This window comes from Anas acuta, chromosome Z, assembly GCF_963932015.1.
Source record: "Anas acuta chromosome Z, bAnaAcu1.1, whole genome shotgun sequence".
Lineage (NCBI taxonomy): Eukaryota > Metazoa > Chordata > Aves > Anseriformes > Anatidae > Anas > Anas acuta.
In genome coordinates this window covers 68880911-68903018 of record NC_089017.1, presented here as the reverse complement: position 1 = coordinate 68903018, position 22108 = coordinate 68880911, and the positions used below count along the sequence as shown (strand labels likewise).

At 41.7% G+C, this 22108-nt stretch overlaps 1 protein-coding gene across 1 annotated transcript in view; it reads left to right on the top strand.

Annotated features, from left to right (window-relative positions):
- Nucleotides 1-22108, top strand: part of GRIN3A (glutamate ionotropic receptor NMDA type subunit 3A) — a 73438-nt gene that overhangs the window by 33501 nt on the left and 17829 nt on the right. Inside the window, exons 3-4 of the mRNA XM_068666101.1 lie at nucleotides 4133-5180; nucleotides 21437-21582. Of these exons, the coding sequence (XP_068522202.1) occupies nucleotides 4133-5180; nucleotides 21437-21582 (1194 nt within the window). The remainder of the gene's footprint in view (nucleotides 1-4132; nucleotides 5181-21436; nucleotides 21583-22108) is intronic.

The window sequence follows — 22108 nt, the reverse complement described above, 5'->3', positions numbered from 1 at the left end:
TCAAGTGTAAGACTGAATAAAATGCCTGGAGGAGAGAACAGAGGAAGGGACACCACACAGACAACTTGCAGCAGGTTCTGGAACTCAAAATGGTTGGAAAGTGTTAGATCATTAGAAGAAAATGTCATATGATTGGCGGGCTTTTCCCTAAGCATCTGCTTGTGGACCCTATTAAAGACAAAATAACAGGTTAGATAAATCCCTGGCCTGAAGCACTGCAGCTGTTTTTGTAGCCTGTAAGTGAGGCAGATTCCTGATGGCCAGAACTGATGTATTTGAGTTAGCAGCATACCTATTAATTCACCCGTGTAACAGTGATTCCTGAGTCATGATGCACTGATGAGCATCTCAACAGCGACCAACCCTCTCAATTTCACGGTTGCTTTTAGGCGATCAGAGCCCCTCAAAAGTCAAAATTTTTATCTGGTGCATAACTGAGTATTTATTTACATGTGCATTTACGTGTGCATTTCTCTTCCTGAGCTGATCCACATGCTTCAATACATAGCCTTGGGGCTGTGGTGGTGGGGATGGAGAAGGTGCAGAGGTACAGGTCTTCACCACCATGGCTGCTGCGTGCAGAGAAGCATCAGGCCCACAGGCTGGCCCGCCTGGCACCTGGGCTTTTGTGGCCAATGCTGTGCTTGTACTCTGGTATTGGAGACATTTAAATGCCACCTGAGAGCAGAATAATGATGGTGAATGAGGCCAAGATCTGCTCCATGGCAAAACATGTTTTTATTGATATAGGTATTGATATGGAGATACACACAGTTAAAGACTGTGCTGTTGTAAATCTCCATCCTTAATTTCTCTCATGACAAGGTTGATTCCTTCATCCATTCCTGTCTGCTCATGGGAGCATCCTTTTTGGCAGAATGAGATACTAAAATTTCAAAGCCTCATCTTGTCTTTATAGCTTGAACTAGACTTACATCTTTAATTTGCCTTCTTGGGTAATTTCACCAGCCTGTTATTTGCCTGCCTGTTCTGACTCTTACTTTCTGGTAAATTTTCTAAGATATAGAATGGCCAAGCCATCAAGCTTGAGAGAAAATGAAATTGTTAAATTAAGTCATTCTTAAAAGTACTACAAAGATGTCTCTTCTGGATTGTGGTAGTACTATTGAAGTTGTAATGAGCAATTCTTACAGCAAAGCACATTAAAAACAGGAATAAAGGTGAAAAGAGCAGCTGGCACACTTCAGACTGCTTGGTCAAACTGAGGAGATGCTAGTAAAGCTTTGAGACAGCAATCAGCCTGCCAGTGTGATCATCAACTCACAGATACTGACGCATCAAGGAAATTAATCAATTGAGGATCTGTCCCTTCACCTTTTGAAACCTGTACACATCGTCTTTCCTTAAAAATCTGTCCATAGCCCTACTGAAAAGGACCAGTTCTGGAATTTCCAATGTGTCTATGTAATACTCAACACTTGCAACTCCCCAGATTTTCATACTAGAGACTGCTGCCCTAAATAATGTAGTCACATCCTCTTACCTATTTTGTAAGTTACTGAGTTTTTCCATGAAGCCCCTGGCATGAGTTTCAGTAGTACTGCATACAGCATATGAAAATGATTAGCAGCCATAGCCACTCGCATATATAACAACGTGTTGTTAAAATGTATCTCCCACATGGTTCCCCTCATTTATTTTGATTAATGTCCTGTCACTACCAAAAATATATAACATGCAAATGAGTTGCAAAAGTAAGCCACTACCTCGATAAGGTAGGAAAGTCATACATTTAAATGCTACTAAATCTCTCAGGTAAATGCTTCTAACACAATTCAACTACAGGACAGGTACCGAGTGCTTGGTTTACTCTCATGGGCACGCTTATTTCTACACTGAAAGTCAGAGAACACAGTGCATAAATTTCACTGTTCTCATCCTACCTGTAGAAAATAAATCTAAGGCATTATTCCATAGCTTCATCTACTCCCAAAACACCAGGTCTGCAGCTTTCTAACATCCAGGTTATGCTGCTGCAATGAAAATGTGGGCCCAAATCCATCAGAACTTTGCTAATTTATTCCCCTTGGGAATTTGTCTCCCTCAATTTTGGCATTTTGTGAATTGCTAGCACTATTTTCAACACTATTTCTTTCATAATTTTATGCACAGGCACATCTACACATTCAGTTATTGTCATAGTGATGACCTCAGCATATAAACCCAGTAAGGCTTGTTAGGAGGAAATAGCTCATTTTTTTTTCACAAAGAATGAGAAAGAGAGAGAAAACAGAAAAGTTAATGGCTACGTAAACCCTTCTTTAGTGCTTGGGATTGCCTTCTTCTGTAGATGGTGTCTTGATAATGTTTTACATGCATGAGCATGCACAAACACAGTTAAATACAAAACGCAGGCTGGGAGGAAAGCACCAGTCAAACAATGGCAGAGACCACTGGTTAATGAAGTTGCAGTGTCGTTTAGCTAACACTAGACTAAAGGGTAAAGATTTTTAAAATGTGATTCATATTTATGCATCAGTCCTGTATACAAACACCTACATGCATTTTTAGGCATAATTCTCAGACTCAAGTAACACATGTACAGTAGCTTTTGACCGTGTTGGCTGTGTAATCTTTCTCCAAACTCAACACACTCAAAATAGGCTGCATAAGAAGAGTTTCAGAGCCATCTCTAAAAGGTTCTCACACAACTAACACTCAAAACTATATCATTCAGTTTCTTAAATTTACTCTTTGCTGAGGGCAAAAAAATTATATGATCTGAACTCATATGCAGTTTTGACTGCTGAAAATCCATCAAAATTCACCAGAAGTCATCAAAACAAAGGCTGCAGTCCAGTCAGAAGCATGCATGCACAAACAGTTGCTACGTATTTATCCTTTTCGAATCAATTTCAGGTTAGGTTTTTTCCCCCTCTAGCTATTGATAAACAATTAACACCACTTAAAGGTTATGTCTTGTCTATTGAGACTGGAATGACAACTTTAGCCTTTATACTTCTTTCAATACTCGCTTTCATCCAATTCCCAGAGCTAATGTGACGTGTTATATTCTACTATGACAGCTAAATAGTCTGTCTTCTGAATGCTTCTTACTGAAAAAGTATTTGCTTCACTTACCTTACACCATATTAGCAGCAATTTAACTCAGTTGTTTCTAATGGAATCACTCTACTAAGACTTGTATAGTCTAAGTAGTGCCCCTCTACAGCCCCTATGAAATGCACAGAGGCTTTCTCATTAAAGGAGAGCAGTTCAGCTGGTCATGTTCCCATTCAGTTCCCTGCTCTTTTATCCATGTCATTTTAGCATCTTGTATAATGAGTTAGCAGAAGCTGCATTCTACATAAAGGGGTGACAACTACTAGCAAACATTGCCAGCCCAATACAAATGAAATAGTTAAGTTTACTCTGAGTATCTGGGGTAGCAAAAGTCCAAAAACCTTAATGCAAAATTCACAGTGCAAAACTGGCACACTTAATGAGAGCAGGTAGGTCAAAATCTCACCTGTAAGAACATTGCTTTTGAAGATATTTTATTGTTTTAAAGAATTAAATATGCCTGTTCTAGTGCCATCTTCTTTCACTGAATCTCTTTCCCCATTCTGAAGCGGCTTACCAATACCAAATCTGCATTTTAAAATCCAGATTGGTTCACTTCAGAGTGCTTGAAATCTGTTGACAGCACTTCAGTAGCCTCTATTACATAAACTAGATCTTACTGAAATTATAAGATTTTTCTTGGAAGGACATTTCATCATTTCCATTCTTCCATTTTCGTACATATTTTTGTCTAAGAAACTGACACTGATCTGGAGAGTTCAGCAGAGAATTAACCCATGTTTCATTTCCTTATGGAGGAAAGATAACTGAAAAAAAGTAAATTGTCACTCATTTTTTTCTAATAGGTAAATAGAATATCGTTTCTGAAGAGTTTCCATTTACAGTACATAAAATATGCAGGAGATAGAGTATTCCCAGTTACTTTAATCATAAATTAAGTGGCTTATTCATTGTGCCATAGGAAAGCTATGAATTATCTAGGTGTTCAACTGGATTTCCTTATCTAGTCCTTTAAACATAAATTCATGGTGTCTGCATATGGCTTGAGATGTCTGCTTCTGATTTCTCTGCTTTCTCCCCCCAACAGGTTTTTAGCCAACACAACATTTGATGGCCTCAGTGGCCATATTAAGGTGAAAGGCTCCTCTGTTGTTAGCTCAGAAAACAACTTCTTTATCTGGAATCTGCAGCATGACCCTGTTGGGAATCCAATGTGGACTCGTCTGGGGAGCTGGCAAGAAGGAAAGATAGTCATGGACTACGGGATATGGCCAGAACAAACACAGAGACATAAAAATCACATGCAACACCCCACCCGGTTGCATCTCAGAGTGGTAACTCTCATTGAGCATCCATTTGTCTTTACAAGAGATGTAGATGATGAAGGTCTTTGCCCAGCAGGGCAGCTGTGCTTAGATCCTTTGACCAATGACTCAGCTGTGCTGGATAACCTGTTTGAAACCCTTCAAGGAGGAAATGACACCGTTCCCATTGAGCTGAAGAAGTGCTGCTATGGCTACTGCATTGACCTGCTGGAGAAACTGGCTGAGGATATGAACTTTGATTTTGATTTGTATATTGTTGGTGATGGAAAGTATGGAGCCTGGAAGAACGGCCACTGGACAGGACTGGTGGGAGACCTTCTTTCTGGGACAGCTCATATGGCAGTGACATCCTTTAGCATTAACACTGCCCGCAGCCAAGTGATTGATTTCACCAGCCCTTTCTTTTCAACCAGCTTGGGCATATTGGTTAGGACCAAAGACACCGCGGCTCCAATTGGAGCCTTTATGTGGCCACTTCACTGGACTATGTGGCTGGGGATATTTGTTGCACTGCATATCACAGCTATATTCCTCACCTTATATGAGTGGAAAAGTCCTTTTGGGATGACCCCCAAGGGAAGGAACAGGAACAAAGTCTTCTCTTTCTCATCTGCTCTCAATGTCTGCTATGCGATCTTGTTTGGAAGAACAGCTGCCATCAAACCTCCCAAGTGCTGGACTGGAAGATTTTTAATGAATCTATGGGCTATTTTCTGTCTGTTTTGTTTGTCCACATACACAGCCAACCTAGCTGCTGTCATGGTAGGAGAGAAAATCTACGAAGAGCTTTCTGGAATACATGACCCAAAGGTAAAGCATGTCTGTTGTTATTAACTCAGCCTTTTCTTCTTCCTAGTTGAAACTTACTGCTGCACAGTTTATGGTTTCTAATAAAATCAGAAAGCAACCTGTCTGCAAAAGAGCAGTTACACTACAGTTAATGATCATCTCATGTCTTTTCAGTAGAAACATCCACTGAGAGATCTTTAAGTATCCACAGAAGTGTAGGGGTTTATTTCAAAGATGTGTGGTAAGGAAGGTGGTCAAGGATTTTGTTTTTACTCACTGCAGAGATGATAAGTGGCTTCTATATGCAGATTCAGGGTTAGATTTCAATTCCAAAGTCTCTTTGGCTGCAGTTTTGGTGATTTATTCAACCATGCACACAGCATGGATACAAAACCACTGGTGTTCTAGATAGGGTTTTGTTAGTATTTCAGAGGTCCTAACAGTACTTACAAGGGCATTACTGGCAAAATTCCCCATGAATGCTAAATGAAATGGAGAAGAACAGAAATTGTTTGAAAAATTCTACCTTCTGCATCAAAACAGTGGGATTCACTTCATGTGTAGTCAAACATTTGATTTGCAATGTCATACTGGGAAATGTACACTGGAGGGAATGGATTATGTAGTAGACAACTTACTTGCAAATAGCTCAGAAAAACATAGTGGGAAGGCAAGGAAAAATGCAAAATCAGGACTGTTCACACCTGCTCTCTCCCTCAATCCCAAGGGGGGGGGAGGGGTGAAGCAAATTTTGGATGGAATTTAAGTCTCAGCCAAATTCCCCAGTCCAACAATTTTAAAAGACTATTCTGATTTTATTTGCCCCAAAGTAATGATCATGAATAAAAGAGAGCAGAAGGGTTTATGCAGAGAGTTCAAGGCTGCAGGTGACACAAGAGCAGGCATCCTCTTCAATTGTGTCTAGGGAGCAGGATGACAACAGCAAATTTTCCTTGTTTGTTTGGTGCTTTCTCCAGCAAAAGCATGATTCATGGTTTTGTTCACAATTTTATACTCATGACTTAACTGCTGGTACATAGCAATGAAACTACCTCCCACTAGTCTCAGGTAGTTGAACTAAATACAACATTGTACCACTAGAATAAGTCACCTCAAGAATGCAAGAACTGATCATTTATTTTACTTTCATAAATTTTGAAATTAAAGGGTATATATGTCTCTCTTCTATGTTAGAGGTATTTTGCATTCAGTCTGATGACCATTCAGTTTTGATTTTGTGAGTACGAATTCTGACTCACTTTTTCCAACATAATCTAGATCCTTTCTTTCAGTAATATTTTAAACAAAACAGAGTTTTCTGTGGTTGGCCTAAGGCCCTCTGATCTATGACTTAAACAAAGTTTCTATTAATAATCCCCCTTTTTCCTCCCAGAAAAATGTTATATATTCTACATCCATAAGTTCACTAAGCCTCAAAACTGCTGAAATCATGTATATGTTTTATTCAGAGCATTCTGAGTGAGTAAATGAGAGCCTTTCAGTCATTGTTGTATAAGCCATAACATGGACTTGAAAATTAGGTTAGTCCTGCTCTTTGCATGAGCATTACCTTCATCAAATCAAATCACATCAGATTACATCCTATTTTTCTGCATCATTATTGTGACTACACATAGAGTTCCTAAGAGAGATATTGGGAAATTTCTGCAATTTTAAGAAGATGAAATTATTTTAAAGCTGCATGGTAAAACTTCTCCATCAGGTTACAAAATTGGGCACAGAGTATTGAAGCATACTGGGAACTGAAAACATGGGTCCTAGGCCTGAATAAAAACAACATTGACTGATGGTTTGGGGTTAATCACCTCAGTGATCCCAGTAAATCAGTGGCATTATCAGCCTTCTCAAGACAGCCATTTCTCTGCTTCATGAAACAAAGCTCAGCGTCTGAATAGTTACCAATGTAGGAATAAAACAAGTAGATTTTATGGGACAAGATCACCTGATGTGACATGAACTGCAAAATAGTTCCAGGTATTTCATTCACGCATTTGCCTCTGAAGTCTTAGTGTGTAAGAGCAGTTATAATAGTAAATGCACTGTTTTAACCTCTTCTCACACAAAGCCTGGGCTGTACCTTTGCAAAGTGCTCTCTGATGTGTAAAGCTTAGGCTTAGGAGATGTTTGCAGCACAGCAGTTTTAGAAGTACACCCACGAGTTTAGTTAGTTCTAGTTCCTTAAAATAATTTTTACGTGATTTGAATATTTTTCCCTTTTTCAGATCTGCTTGCCTCTTTTTTTTTTTTTTTTTGAAAAAGATGGCAACAAGATGCAAAAATAATCTTTTTAATATCAATGTGCTTTTAAACATTCTCATACTGCTCTCTATATAGGTATGCCTTTGTACTGTGCTTTTGAAAAGTATTTAAAAAACAAAGCCCAAAATAGATGAGCAACCTTCTTGAGTTGATGTAAAACATACAATTTCTTTAAGCTGGCAGCCACAAACAAAAAATCCCATCTGAGACTGAAAGCAGTCAGAAGAGAAGGCAAGTTGGGAAAAACTGAAAGTCTTTGTCAAGATGAGAAACCTGATATCTAAAGTCAATATTTCCAGGAGTATGTATACTCTTTCTTTTCTGCTTAAAAATAAACAACATCTGTCTTTCTAGAAAAACACAGATTACAGCAGTGATGTTTAATTGGACCGAGCAGTACAGTGTTTAGCAAGTGCTCGGTATAGCTGTGCAAAGGAGACATGGTCCTTCTGTGCTGCTGGAGCCTCAAAGGTACAACCTCTTCATTAGAAATAACAGAAAATGAAGTCAACAGAGATCTTACAGATCTCTCAACCAGGCCTGCAAATCTTACACAATTTAGACCATCATCTCTTCCCAGTGCAAACCAGCAGACGTGTTTTGGGGTAGAAACGTTCACTTGAATACATTTTCAGGCTGCTGTTTGAGCAGAAGAAGACAGCTGCAAGGCTGAACGTGCTGTTTATCTGGGTGAAAGTTGCTGCAGTGCCTTGATCCTCCACCTGAAGCAGCAGACCACCTTCAACGCCATGTGGCAAATAAATTCAAAAGCTTGCTTGCATATAGAAGGTAGAGAAAAGCATTTTATTTGGATCATTTTATACTGCTTTCATCCCTTCTCTCATCCGAATCCCAGGTGCTTATTTCAATTGTTCTTCTAATGTCACATCGTTGGATGCACACAAAAAAATATGGCATTCCTCTTCTTCAGACTGCTTGGCAGACTGCATCTGTTGTGTAAACTCAACTTCTGTACAAGCTCTGTTTTTCAGCCTACAAGCACGCAAACCAACAGGCTGCCTTTGAGCTGGTCTGGTCATTTGTCCTGCCTACCTGTCACGGCCTGGAAGGCAACTGGCACAATTCCTGACATCTCCCCCATCTGCTTACCACCTTGTTTATTTCATAGCTCCTTAGGCCCTTGACGTTGTGATCAGTCTCAGCTGAAGAAGCCACCCACTGCCCAATGTTTTTATCCTTCGCTGGTGCCAGTGCACATTTCCACAGCGGCAAGACCGGGTTGCAGAAGGTAACACATTAAAACTGACTGCTGCTGGAGCAGCACCGAAGTATGCAGAGGGGGACAGATGAGTCTGGCTGTTGTCTGTTCCCTTGCTGACAGGCATTCGTTCTTCTGTGACTGCATTACAGACCAACAGCAGCATGCTGAGTATGCAGCCGGCAGGCACGGGTGGAGCAGAGAAGGGGCACAGTGATAAGCAAGGGGCTCTGGGTAGAAAAAAAAGAATTTGCTGCCAGGCTGCTTCTTAATCATGTATTCTTATGGCTGTTGTGTCATTTATTCAGTCTTGTGACAAGCCCAGATATTTTACATTTTAGTTCCTGGAATGGTTTCCATAAAGGAATACCATCTGCGTGTGCGTGATCTGGGTCTCGGTGCCACGGGCAGGGAAAAGAGATTTTCTGTAAGTACATAGGCAGTCACAGCGCCTTTCTTTGCCCGGCAACTCTTTAGAATAAGGCCTGGATCCAGTATGACTCCTCACTGTCAAATCCCCAAATGAAGTTCTGGTGTATAGGCTCTCCCCAGGGAGCAGGGGTTGTCAGTAGCAAGTTTTGAAGCAGGGACTTTGCTTGCAGGCTTCTAATGCAAGATCCTATGTTGGAAATGCACAGTAAAAGTCAGGAGCATATTGAGTTGTCCAGATAACTTGAGGCAGAATGACTGTGGAAGCCCAGAGGACCAAAGACTCATTTCAAACATGCCAACAAGAAAGCATACAGCAGCAGAAGCTGAAGGGCTGGACAGACTTTCCAGGAGGTGATCCATCACCTGGCCTCTCTTTCTGCTAATAAAGGTGCCATGCCTTCCACCATGTAACAAGCTTTTCAGGCGTTACCCTACCATTGTCACAGATGTATCAGCTGTAAGCTCTTCTTTGCCAAACTGAGGATTCGCTTTAGCATCTATGTCTGTTAATTTAGCATGGCTATATTTTGATCTGTCCGGATAACTTTGTCTTCCAAACACTATTACAATGGCAAAGTTACTCTCCACGTTGTAATTTGATATTAAATATCATGCCTATAGAGACTCATTTAGCAAAAAAGTGCTGTGCTTGCCTGTGAATCCCACCATCAGTTAATTTTCTTGTGTTATCTCACCTAATTTCACATGTCCACAGTGGAGACAGTGCGGGTGATTTACTTAGTCTAGTATGCTTCCACGATTAGTTGGGAGAGGCAGGCACATCTGGCTGAGTCCTCTGTTGAAGACGCTTTGGGATGAGATCACCCAGACCCTGAAATTGTCTGCTTCTCTGCTTCATGCACAATGACGATGGAGCATATCTCGCAAATGATATAGAGTCCCCAAGGAATACGCTGGACACCCACAATCACTCTGACAAGCCCCATCTGGCATGTCCTTCCAGACACCTTGGCGTGCTTTGGAATTAATCCTCAGAAATATCTGATGCTCTCTCCCAGCAATCTTCAATCCACTGCCGTGCCACCAGAACACCTGCTTTTATGATCTGTCCATCTGTTTATTACAAGACTAAGCACTTTGAATAATCCAAACAAGATTACTGAGATATTGTTATTCAGGAATTCAATGTTTACAATCACCTAGCTTTTCATTTCTAAATTTAAAATGTAAAATGCGAGGGTGCAAAGTCTCACATCTTGATTTATGAAAATCTAAGTTAATTCAGAAGCTTTATGGTTATGATTGTATCAGCTGAAAACTCATTGTTACATGTAGTGTTAAAACAATCCAGAAATACCAACTGGTGAGTAACTGCAGATGAGATTTAGCAATATCAAACCACAGAAAAGGAAAGCTTCAGCCACTTTATAGGCCTTTTTCACAGTTAGAGGCATGAGCCAAACAATATTGCATTTAATGAGATTTTCCTCTGAGTCCAACAAGCTTTAGAGCGAGGTCATAACTGTTATGTGTTTATTGATAAATTTTCTTCCCGAAAAAAAGAAGTCTTGTAAGAATTACACCAACGCAAATGCACTTAAATTCTGCTGTGGTCTTTCACTGCATCAGCCTAAGAGGAATCATTATCAGGAGTGCTACTTATACTGCTATATATTAAATATATAATGAAACAGCAACTATTTAAATATGCATTAAATGCATTAAATTGTATGACAAAAAACAATCAACAACCTCAGAGGAGTTAACAGAAATCTTATTGCTCCCATGGGGTTTTTTATCTGTCCAGGACTGCATGATTCATTTATTTTCAGAGTTACAAGAAGTTGGCTGCAATGTCTAGAGAGCATAAATTTCTGTGCGGGAAGTTACTGGACACGGGAAGGTCATGACTGACAGCACCACAGCCTGCTAATTAGTGTGTGGTGCCTTTCTGAGTATTAATAAGTCAGTGAAGGATTTGAACTCAGGAGGACTTTTTATGTCATGGAGACCAGACAAAATGAAAAAAATATCAAATGAAAGAGAAATTAAGTATGAAACTGAAGAGTCGGAATGAAGAACAGACATTGCAGACTAATCTCATATGTGCATGAAGGGCATGCCTGCAATGTATGGAGGTCAAATCTTGGCTTCTTTATCTCCCCTGTGCAGTTTATGGTGGTGAAAAGTTAACTTGTTTAGCTTCCCTATCACCTTGTTAAAGATTTCTCCTAAAGTTATGGCTTTGAAGGTTCAGAATCTGGATGGTTTGGATTTTTTTCCATGTTGATATCCAACATATCAGACAGTGCACTGCCCCATTCTCCAAATCAAGTCTCCTTTCTCTTCAAAACCTATTTTTTGTGCCTTTTTACCAACAATCATCCTTGTGGTATCTTTGTCTATTATCCCCTGCTGCTCCAGGTCTTCCTCTACATAGAGTGATTTGTTCTTTGTTCTGTCACCCACTGTCTTGAGTACTCCTTACCTCACCTTGCTGTTTGATCCAAAGCAGATAGGCAACAGGATGGAAGAGAGGAAGTCCTGCTGTCTTCATTTCTCTTGAAGAACATCATGAAGGTTGATCTTTCAGCACCAGAAGAAATTAATGTCTTCTAGGATTTTTCCAGCCATCTTCACATCAGTTTCTTACTCTCAAGCTGCAATGTACCTGTATGTCATGTCATCAAAAATCAATGAAAGCGAGCCCATCACTGGAAAAAGCAGCTGCATCGTAGACGAGGCTGAGACCTCTGCAAGAAATAAAGCAAGCAGATGAAGATGAGGAGAAGGTGCTGCTGAAGTAATTGGCAAAGAACAGAGGACAGAGAAGACACATAAGGTTGATCTTATCTCCTGGCAGATGGAGGATCATTGTACAGCTGACTTAGCAGCATGAAGGAAATTTATTAGTGTTCATGGCCATTGTGATCTATAAAAACACACCTGGGTACCAGCAGTTCCTAATGATAGAAGTCCTCAGTCAGCACCAGCACTGCTGGATTTCAGGGATGCCAAGAGGTCAAGCCCCCCGGAAAGAATCATAGTTCTCACTGAATACAATGAGATTTGACTGAATACCAGGTAAAGTCAAGTAGTGTTGTCCATATTTCACTGAGGCCTTTCAAGAGGCCAAGGCATCTAAATGACCCCATAATTTTTCTTTTAGTCTTTGTGCTTCACACATGCTTTATTGTTCAAAATTGATTCCAAGAAGAAAAACAAAAGCCCAAAACGTTTAGTTTCAACAATGGATCTACTGATAACTAAGGACTCCCTCTGATTTACTGTCATTTGATGCTTTAGAAAAAAGATAGCAGATAACATTTTTGAGAAATCAGAGTTGTGCTGGTAGACAGTTCCACAGTCAGTGATTGGAAAGCTCTGGTGTCCCTACAGGCGAAGTGCTAATCACGTTAATTTCTTGTAACTAGTGACCCATTTGCAACATGAAACTGCTGCCTGTTCCTTTCCCAGAAGCTACAGAGCACAACCCCTACCCTCCAAGTTTAGGCAGTGCATCTGTAGAGGACAGCGTTCATGCTCTGGCACCTGGGGGACAAGTGCCAGCAGGCAGGAGGACTGGCAGGATGGCCCTGATCGACCAGCAACAGCTGCAGCAGAAGGATTTTGTAAGAAAAATGATTTGAAATACATTTGTTTTGAAGCTTGGGGGTGAGGAAGCTACCTCCATGATATGCTGCTGTAATATTAGGTGTCCCCTTCCAGACCTTGGCTGATACTAGAGAGCTCTTTGGCAGTTTTTCATTAGCAAACCTGAAACCCAGGATGGAAGGCCAAGAGGGACTATTTAACCAGAAAACTCCCATGCATCTTTGATACCAAACACATATACAGCCAAGCAGCTCTCTTTCCCTTCTGATTTGGAAAGGACTTCACCTTAAAGCAGCATTAACCCTGCGGTTAATAAACAGGTGGGAGGTGGAAGAACAGCGTATGAAGTGACAGTCTGGAGCATTTCTATGGCTGCTTTGTGCTGCTGAAGTACATCTGGAACCAGTGATCTATAGTCTGTTGGGAATTACATCCCTGTATTTCCCTTTAGTCTATCAATTTTGTCTGTAACTATTACACATACTATCTTGCAGTTCTCAACTCTCCTAGAATAAATCCCAGCTGAAGGATCCCTCTGTCCAGAAAAAAAGTGCTATTAAAAACAGAGATAAGCACACCCTGCAGTTTATATTCACCACCGTTCTGTTCTTACAAATCTTATTGGACTAAGACACTGCCCAGCATCTCAATCAGCAAAACAATTCTTGGAAATTAATACCTTTGCAGACCAGAGTGCCCAGTTTCACCCCTTAGCAATGCAGCTTCTGTGGCACACAGAGGAGCAAAGCAGTTTTTAATTAATTCTTAGCACTCACACAAGGAGTATCAGTAAAGAAGCTTTGTATTTTTAAACAGAGATCTTGGATTTTTTTCATACACACTTAGGTTGAAATACAGAAGAATAAACTCTCAGTACTGGACTGTGCATTGGTTCCCAGATTGAAACTGCTCATTGACTTCAATGCAGCTGTAAAGATTTATGCCAACTAATGACCTAGCTGAGTTGGATTCTAAGTGACAGGATTTTAACAAAATCTGACATTATCCTGGCAAGCCAATAATCAGCTCCACTGACACTTCTTGCAATAGAGAAAGGAAAGCGAGCTTTCAGATGTATTCTGCATGCACCATCTCCTGGAGTCCCTGGGAACATCTCCACATCCCAAGCCTGAACACATGGGACAGCTTTTGAACAAAGCTTTCACTTCCAGAAGTTCAGCTGTGAATTTTCATCTGCTAAAATTTGAAATTCATCTGCTTCACTATGAATAATTTTCTTTTCTTTCATCCTTCTCTGCACCCCATAAATATTCACAAGAGTTTAGCTTTCAAAAATTCTTGCAGATAAGTTGGGAAAAGCCCATGAACATAGTTCTACTTTGTTTTTAATTTTGTTTGTTTTGTTCTTTTTACCCTGAAACTTTGCTTGGTATTAGCAATTGAATTTCCTCTATCAGTGGGCCATGAGAAATCTATTAGCAGGTAGGCGACCACTTAAAAGTTTAGGTTAAGGAAGGCAAAATAAAAAGCTACTGATTCATAAAGGCTCGTTGCAAAACAGACTCTAAAAGCATGTCAGCCCTTCGCAGCAGAGCAGACCACTTAATGCCACCACACTCCAGCAGTTAACAACCAAAACTGAACATTTCTTCCAGAGTCTGCAGCAGTTGCCTGGCAGAGATCGTGCTGGCTCCAGCAGCCTGCTTGCTTATATGTGGGGTGACCATTAAACACTACACTCAGTATTACACCAGGTAACCAATAATAGCACGGGGCAGAACTAATGAAACCTTTTCAGAATATTTTTTCCTCTAAGGTTTTTGTAAAACTTAGGGAAGTGTTTTCAGACTTGTTCACCCTTTCTATACCCTATTAAAATTAAAACACAGTATCGTGGGTTGTGGTAAAAGCTGAATCCGTGTTACCTCTGCATCCACCACTGCAGCGTGCAATCACTGCCACTGCAACTCACTGCATACTGGGTTGCCCCTTCTGTGGAGGTGAGTTTTGGAAAGGAGAGGCTAGCTGAATGAATGGTGAAGTCATGATCATGATTTGAGATGCTGATTAGAAACAGTCCCAGGACCAGTCTTTCTTAAACCAGCTATCAGTGTGCACAAAATGGTCTTGAATCAAATTCATTGAGACAGTTACTGCACCCCATCAGTCAAGTACTGGGGAAAAATTGCCTAGAATTCAATCATTTATGGGTAGGTTGATTTATCTGCTTATAGAAAATAGTCATAATTCCACTTCCTTACAGTTTCTCTGCTTATAACTTCCTTATCTCTTCAGCATTCCCTGCAAGCTCAAACTCCACAGGATCAGAAGGAAGCAAAGCCAAACCTCACTTCAGCAAGTCCACCAGGCCAGTTCATGCTTCAGCATAACTCCTGTCATTTTGAGACCCCACAATGCTTCATTCATTAAGTACTCTGGACACGCAGCCCGGTATCTCCTGCCTCGGTGATAGGCTTCTGTGAAAGTTTCCATAAATACAGTGGATGCATTGCGATCAGCTAGTCACTCCCTGTTCAACTTCTCCTTATTCACATAGAAATGCAGAGAGCTATTTACTCAGGAGGACCATGAAGACGTGACAGAGAACTTCTACAAGAAAAAATTGTTCTTCTCACTGAGTAGTTTCACTGCCCCTATTCTACTGCCAGTCTTTTTGGAACTGAGATCATCTTTTCACTGTATTTATATTCTGAACACCTAGGTTTCCTACACACTGCAGGAATACATGACAACCAAATGCGATGCAAACCTCAGAATGATAGTAGAGACAGCAACCAGAGCACCAAGGGGGAAAAGTCTTTGAGACAAACCTAGTTTCTCAGCAGTGAAAGTTCTGAAAGTTCATTCAGAAGCCAGAATCTGCCAGAAAGATCCCCAAACACAACAACCAACTTTGGAGGTTAACTCCTAGTAGCATCTTATGCATTTTCAGCTTTAAATCCCAACTTGCACAGGACATTTCTGTGCCTAAGTATTTTCAGGTCTGAGTCTAGGTGATCTCAGCCTAGCTGACGGTACTGAATGCAGTGGCACTGTATTACATAAACTGGAATGTGCCAAGTAATTCAAATCCCTGACATTTAGGATTTTATTTTTCTGTTTCTGCTCCTGTGGTTTTATCACATTGGTATTTTCATGCATAATTGGCACCCCAAGGCATAGATGTATGCACATACCCAATTCTTCTCAACATCTTCCTCCCAAATAAAACACTAGCTCTCCACTTCCCACTCAGCAGATGTTTTAACAACAGAAGACAGAAACCAAGAAGATCCAGAAGTAAGGTGGCATGCCAATGGAAATGGTGTCTGCAGTATTTGCTTTCAGCAAATTTGTTTCCCAAACATTGTTTGTCTAGTAGCACAATGCTATACAAAGTACAGAAGACTCAGAGAAGTCCCGAAGCTTTTCCTGGCGCTTTCAGAGAGGATGGGTGTTCTGCAGAGCTCTGGAGTTTCCTTAACCTCTGAGTGACCTGAGCCTCAGTGCTCAAGTGATTCAACCAACACTTCACCTTCTCAGCACCTTGAACCACTGCTCCTACCCTGGATACCACGTTTTCTTACACAGGAGACTTGCCCTTAGGAACACCAGCATATTCATCCCACTTTAGATATGTCCTCAGATACCACAGGGACAGCCTTGGTACCCTAATTACAGAAAGCATACTTACTTTCCAGAGGTCTTTAGCTTTTCTTCTGCATCTTTGCCCCGCTCTTCCCAGGAGCATGTTGTAGGCCTCCCACGATTTCTTTCTTCAGAGAAGATTGGTTATCTTCCTGAACCACTCGCAGACCTGTGCCACAAGATCCTTTAGTCTTAGCATTTCACAGCTCTGCATATGTGAAGTCAGAGTGCTGACTGAAGAAGATAAGTGATCAGTCCCGTCTGGCACTACATCCATCTCTTCTTTCTTGAGCTGGCCCCACATGCTAACCCAACGGGAGGCCTCCACGTGCATCATAACTTCATGTGCACCAGCTATCTCACAGTAGACAGGGGAGACGGTTTTAAAAAACAATCGGGGTAACACCTGAAAGGCTACAAACTGGCCACCTCAGTTTTCAACCATGATGCATGCACCCAGGTCCTTCCAGGGGGTGAGCACGCCTGGGCTCTGCTCTGTCCTCCGGCAGCTCCCAGTGGTGCCCTCCTGCTTCTCCCAGTCCATAGCTCAGCACTGTACTTTGCTGAGTGGTGTGCTGCGGTGGCCTCGCTGGCTAATACTCAAATGCCTGGTTAAACAGCAATGAGCCCCATGCACTGCAGCAATGCTCAATTCCCGTGCACTGTGTTGGAGAGGCTGCTTAGAAGTGCACAGAGTCAGCCTTCTGGCTGAGGACCTTTTGCAGTTAGGAGCAATGACCCTTTTAGAAAATGAGTGATTTCCTTTTCTCCCAGGCCTTCAGAAGGGAGGTCTGGCAGTTAAAAAGATGAATAAAGAGAGAGAGATCACCTGTACCTATATAACCTCTATAACTTTTTCAATGCATTGTCACATCGGGACCAACTTGTCTCCCAAAAAGGCTGAAAGCTCCTCTCTAGGCTAGAACAAACCCTGTTCTTTTGATTTTTTACAGCATTAGATACATGATTTTGGAGGCACCTTGAAAGGTTATTTAAAATGAGAGCCAGGATGGCTCTTGCCACCACCTGGAGATGGATTTGCAGCCTTTGTGTTTGTTTATTTTAATCATACTTGCATCACCAGCAAATCTCCAGCTACTCTGTGGATGCAAAATTTGTTAGCAGTTCCTCGTGCCCGTTACCTTCTTTGTAATAGTTATTCACCTTTCATACTGACTAAGTTTTTAACGAAAAAACGCAAAAGCATATAGACAGAAGTGCAGTCTCCACATATTAAAAATATCTGTAATTTGAATGGCTGTCTCTTCTCCATGAGACAGCTTTTATATTTGCTATTACTGATACCAGAAATAAGTAACTGCCTCCACCAAATCACCAGTTTAAAAAGTAAATAAGTTCCTGAATCTTCAAATTGTGGTTCTTAAAATGCTGTTATTTTAGAGTTAATGTTTTCAAGGATTTCTCTGAAGTCCTAAGCATTAGGATTGTGTGACTTATTTTTGGCAAAACTCTTTTCAATACAGAATTCTTAAGATCTAAGAAACACAAAAGAAGCAGCACATGATGAACAGGAAAGAGGCAATTAATAAGGCAAAACTCACACAAAGACTGACATTTACCTGTACTGTCAACATAAAGATATTTGTGGTTTCCACCTTTTCACAGAATCTCTCCCAGAGAGGACTACAGAAAGTAAGAAAGCAACAGTGACACAACAGTGAAAACTGAAGTCTTGTTTCCATCCTGAAGTTTTTATCTTGTCTTGAAGCAAGTAACCCTTAGGAATCTTAGTGGATTAGGCAGGGAAGGCAGTGCAGGTAGTCCAGTATCTGCTTTTGGCAGCATTTTGTGTCGTTAATCCGCTGTTCAGTATGGCTGCAAGTAAGCCTTTTCCTCATGTGAATAAGCAGCAGTAAGAAGAAAGCAGAAGTCACAACAGATATACAGGATTAGAACGTTATTAAGATTTATCCTTCAAGAAAAGAGTCAAGAGTCATCAAATATAGAACTGCAGACACATAATTATGCTTAAGAAAAACACAAATTACCGGAAGCAGGAAGAGCATAGGATGCAAAGGATCACTACATAACTTCCCTACACAGTCTTTCCAAGACATCCCACAAGGCATATGGTGCTGCTAGAGACAGGATATTAAGCCAGATGGACCTTTGATCTAACACATATTCCACTGTTGTCATCATTTGTGGTGAAATTTGACAATGTGCCCAACACAAAGCAAAGCATGAATAGTCCTCAATAAGGCTTTTGGGACAGAAAATTGAATGGAGATCACAGAATCACAGAATCACAGAATATCCTGAGTTGGAAGGGACCCTTAAGGATCATCAAGTCCAACTCTTGACACCGCACAGGTCTACCCAAAAGTTCAGACCATGTGACTAAGTGCACAGTCCAATCTCTTCTTAAATTCAGTCAGGCTCGGTGCAGTGACCACTTCCCTGGGGAGCCTGTTCCAGTGTGCAACCACTCTCTCTGTGAAGAACCCCCTCCTGATGTCAAGCCTAAACTTCCCCTGCCTCAGCTTAACCCCGTTCCCGCGGGTCCTGTCACTGGTGTTAATGGAGAAAAGGTCTCCTGCCTCTCGACACCCCCTTACGAGGAAGTTGTAGACTGCGATGAGGTCTCCCCTCAGCCTCCTCTTCTCCAGGCTGAACAGGCCCAGTGCCCTCAGCCGTTCCTCGTACGTCTTCCCTTCCAGGCCTTTCACCATCTTCATAGCCCTCCTCTGGACACTCTCCAACAGTTTCATGTCCTTTTTATACTGTGGTGCCCAGAACTGCACACAGTACTCAAGGTGAGGCCGCACCAGCGCAGAGATGGACTTAACTCTTTCCTTTGTACTTGCCTTTTTCATGGAGGCTTAAAAATCTATCTAGATCTGTTGCTTTGGTGACAGTCTCAGTTAGACTTCATCTTCTATCAGCAGTCTTTATCTGCAGAGCAGGTGTGGCACTGCAATTGGCATCACTAGGTGGACCATAGATGCCACAACAAGCACCTAAGCTGACTCAAAAGGTAGCAGTGTGGTTCAGTGTTGAGACCCAGAGAAGTTTCTGGTCTCTTCACTGAAATGGCCAAGAAATAAAACCTGAAGAATGAACACGTATTGTGGTGACTAGCTTTGGTTGTAGAGTACATGGAGCCTTCTCCATGTACTCCATGTACACGGAGCCTCTTCTTCTTTAAGTAGGTCATCATCCATGTCTGGAGACTAGACCTAGTTTGGATTGACATTGTTCTGGAAGGCTCCATGATGTATTGTCACAGCACCACTCTCTGTTATTTATGTCTTCTGGCACTTCAATGCTGTTTCCACACTTCCAGGCAAGAACATTTCCCTCTGCGCCCACGGTCCTTCTGGCATAGCACGCACTATGGCCAGCTGCTGATGGATATACGCCCTGCATTGTGCATCCTGTAGTCATCCAGACCAGGATACCTGAGAAAAACATGCTAAGGCTCCCTCCATGCCCACACAAAAGCATTTACCTCCAGGTCTTATTTCTGGATTGCAGCACAAGAACCAGGTCAGCAGAGCACAATGTGAAAAGCAGCTGCCCACTTTCCAGATAAATTTACCAGGAATAAAGTATACTCATTGGTTCCAGGATACCAAAATACCATTCAAAAGACCTTTCTCTATTCCTTCTCAGACTGAACTAGAAGATCATGAATTTACATCCTACATTTGTTATCTTTATGTTCTATGAATATTCTTTTATCTGTGGGGTCATTGAAAAAAAGTGGGGGGAAGGTCTTTTTGTACAGCTTTGTGTTGCTGTGCGCTCTGCTTTGCATAGATGATAATGCAGGGAACCAGATGGACTGGCAGAACACCTCTCTGCGTGCTCTTTGCAAAGCAGAACATGGCCATGCTGGGATCGTCTTTGCAAACTGTTGTGGAGACCTTCAGCTTCCAGGGAAACAGAGTGTGTCTGCCTTAACTTTATTTGGCTTCCTGTGCTCTGAGGCTGGTACACTGCTGAAGGCTTTCCAATTAACATGGTCTTGGCAACGCTCAGTCCTCTCAAGGAAGTGCTCAGCAAAACTAGAGGGCACTGCCTGAGCTGCTGCACTTTGAGAATTTCCCCGTGAAGTGTTAAGTATTCCCAAGACAAGCATGATACTGTGGAAACACCAGTCTGTGAAATTTCTGATCGGACAAACTACTCAGGACTGTAATACAGATACAGGAGGTGGACCCAGGAAGCAGGTTTTGAAAAGGAAAGGACACACAATTGCATGTTTGTCTGGTACAAAAATTGTATGTGTATAGGTGGGTAATCAAACACAGACCCTGGGCTTTGCTGACGGTATTCATCCTCCTGTCAGCCACGGGAGACATTTTTGTGTCCACAACAATTCAGTGTTTAGTTTCACTGCGGTGAAAGACAGCAAAGGCAGCAGCAGTCTGTAACATGATTTCTGGGCTTCTAGGAATGAAGTGGTGGTGCTGCCCTTCTGCAGAAGAGTAAATGTCATCCTTAATGAACCTGTAAAGATATTCTGACAGAATACATCCAGACACTACTGCCTATCCAGAACCTCAGGCACTGGATCCTAGCAAGCCTAAAAGCTTGTCATGATACTTGCTGAAAATTTGACTGGTTTTATAGAATCAAAGAATCTGAATGGTTTGTGTTGGAAGGGACCTTAAAGCTCATCTAGTCCACCCCAACCTTCCATGGGCAGGGACCCCTCCCACCAGACCAGGTTTCTCCAAGCCCCATCCAGCCTGGCCTTAAACACCTCCAGGGATGGGGCAGCCACAGCTTCTCTGGGCAGCCTGTACCAGGGCCTCACCGCCCTCTGAGTGAAGAATTTCTTCCTGTTATCTAAATTTACCCTTTTCTAGTTTAAAACCATGACTCCGTGTCCTATCACTACACGCCATTTTAGGACAAATGGTACAACTAAACACCTAGATCTGGGGGTTCTTGGTGTCTCAAAGGAAATGTTTTCCATGTAATGAAGAAAATCCTGAGAGTACACAAACAGGCTAATCAGTCACCTGGTAAGTCCTTACATACCTCTTCTGTGATGTAGAAAGCTGACTATAGGAAAACATAAGATAAAGGTCTATGCTGAGAATTTCTGAAAAACATTCACAAATAAGACCAAGATCCTGTATGTGAAGGAGGCAAGTGACTCTGCTAATCTGTAATTTCATCTCCTTAGCTCCACCACCCATCCCAAGGGTTTCGCTTTGGAACCGTGCGAGAAAGCAGTGCAGAAGACTACGTGAGGCAAAGCTTCCCAGAGATGCACGAGTACATGCGGCGGTACAATGTCCCTGCAACCCCGGATGGAGTAGCATATCTTAAGTGAGCCTCTATATGCAACAGCAGATCTGGCATGGCAGTGAGATTGTGATGAGCTTCACACTTTCAGTGTCTCTCATCCCATAAAACAGTCATTGAAGGCAGTGTGGCAAGCTTGTAATCACCTGGATGGAGTCATACTCGGAGGGCAGGCTAACACAGAACCAGCTGAAGCATTTCCAGGGAAAGCTGTGCTTTACATTAACTGCTAGAGTGCCATCAAGCATGGGCAATGTGTTACTCCTGGCAGGTTTCTGTTCATGGAGACCTTAATGAGGGCAGTGAGAAACATTCAGGAAAAAAAAAATCCTCACCCTCCAGGCAGAAGTCAAGGATGAAGATCCTCAGCATCTTCACCATGCTAGTGAGAGACAAGGCCTGTCAGAGAGAGCCCTTAAAGCAGTTGTCATTAAAATTAATAAAAGCATCATTAGACTGGTACAAAGTAATAAACACCAAATTTTACTTTAGGGAATCATGATATCCCCATGTTTCAAATACATTTGTGTCTAACAATCTGGGGTCATAC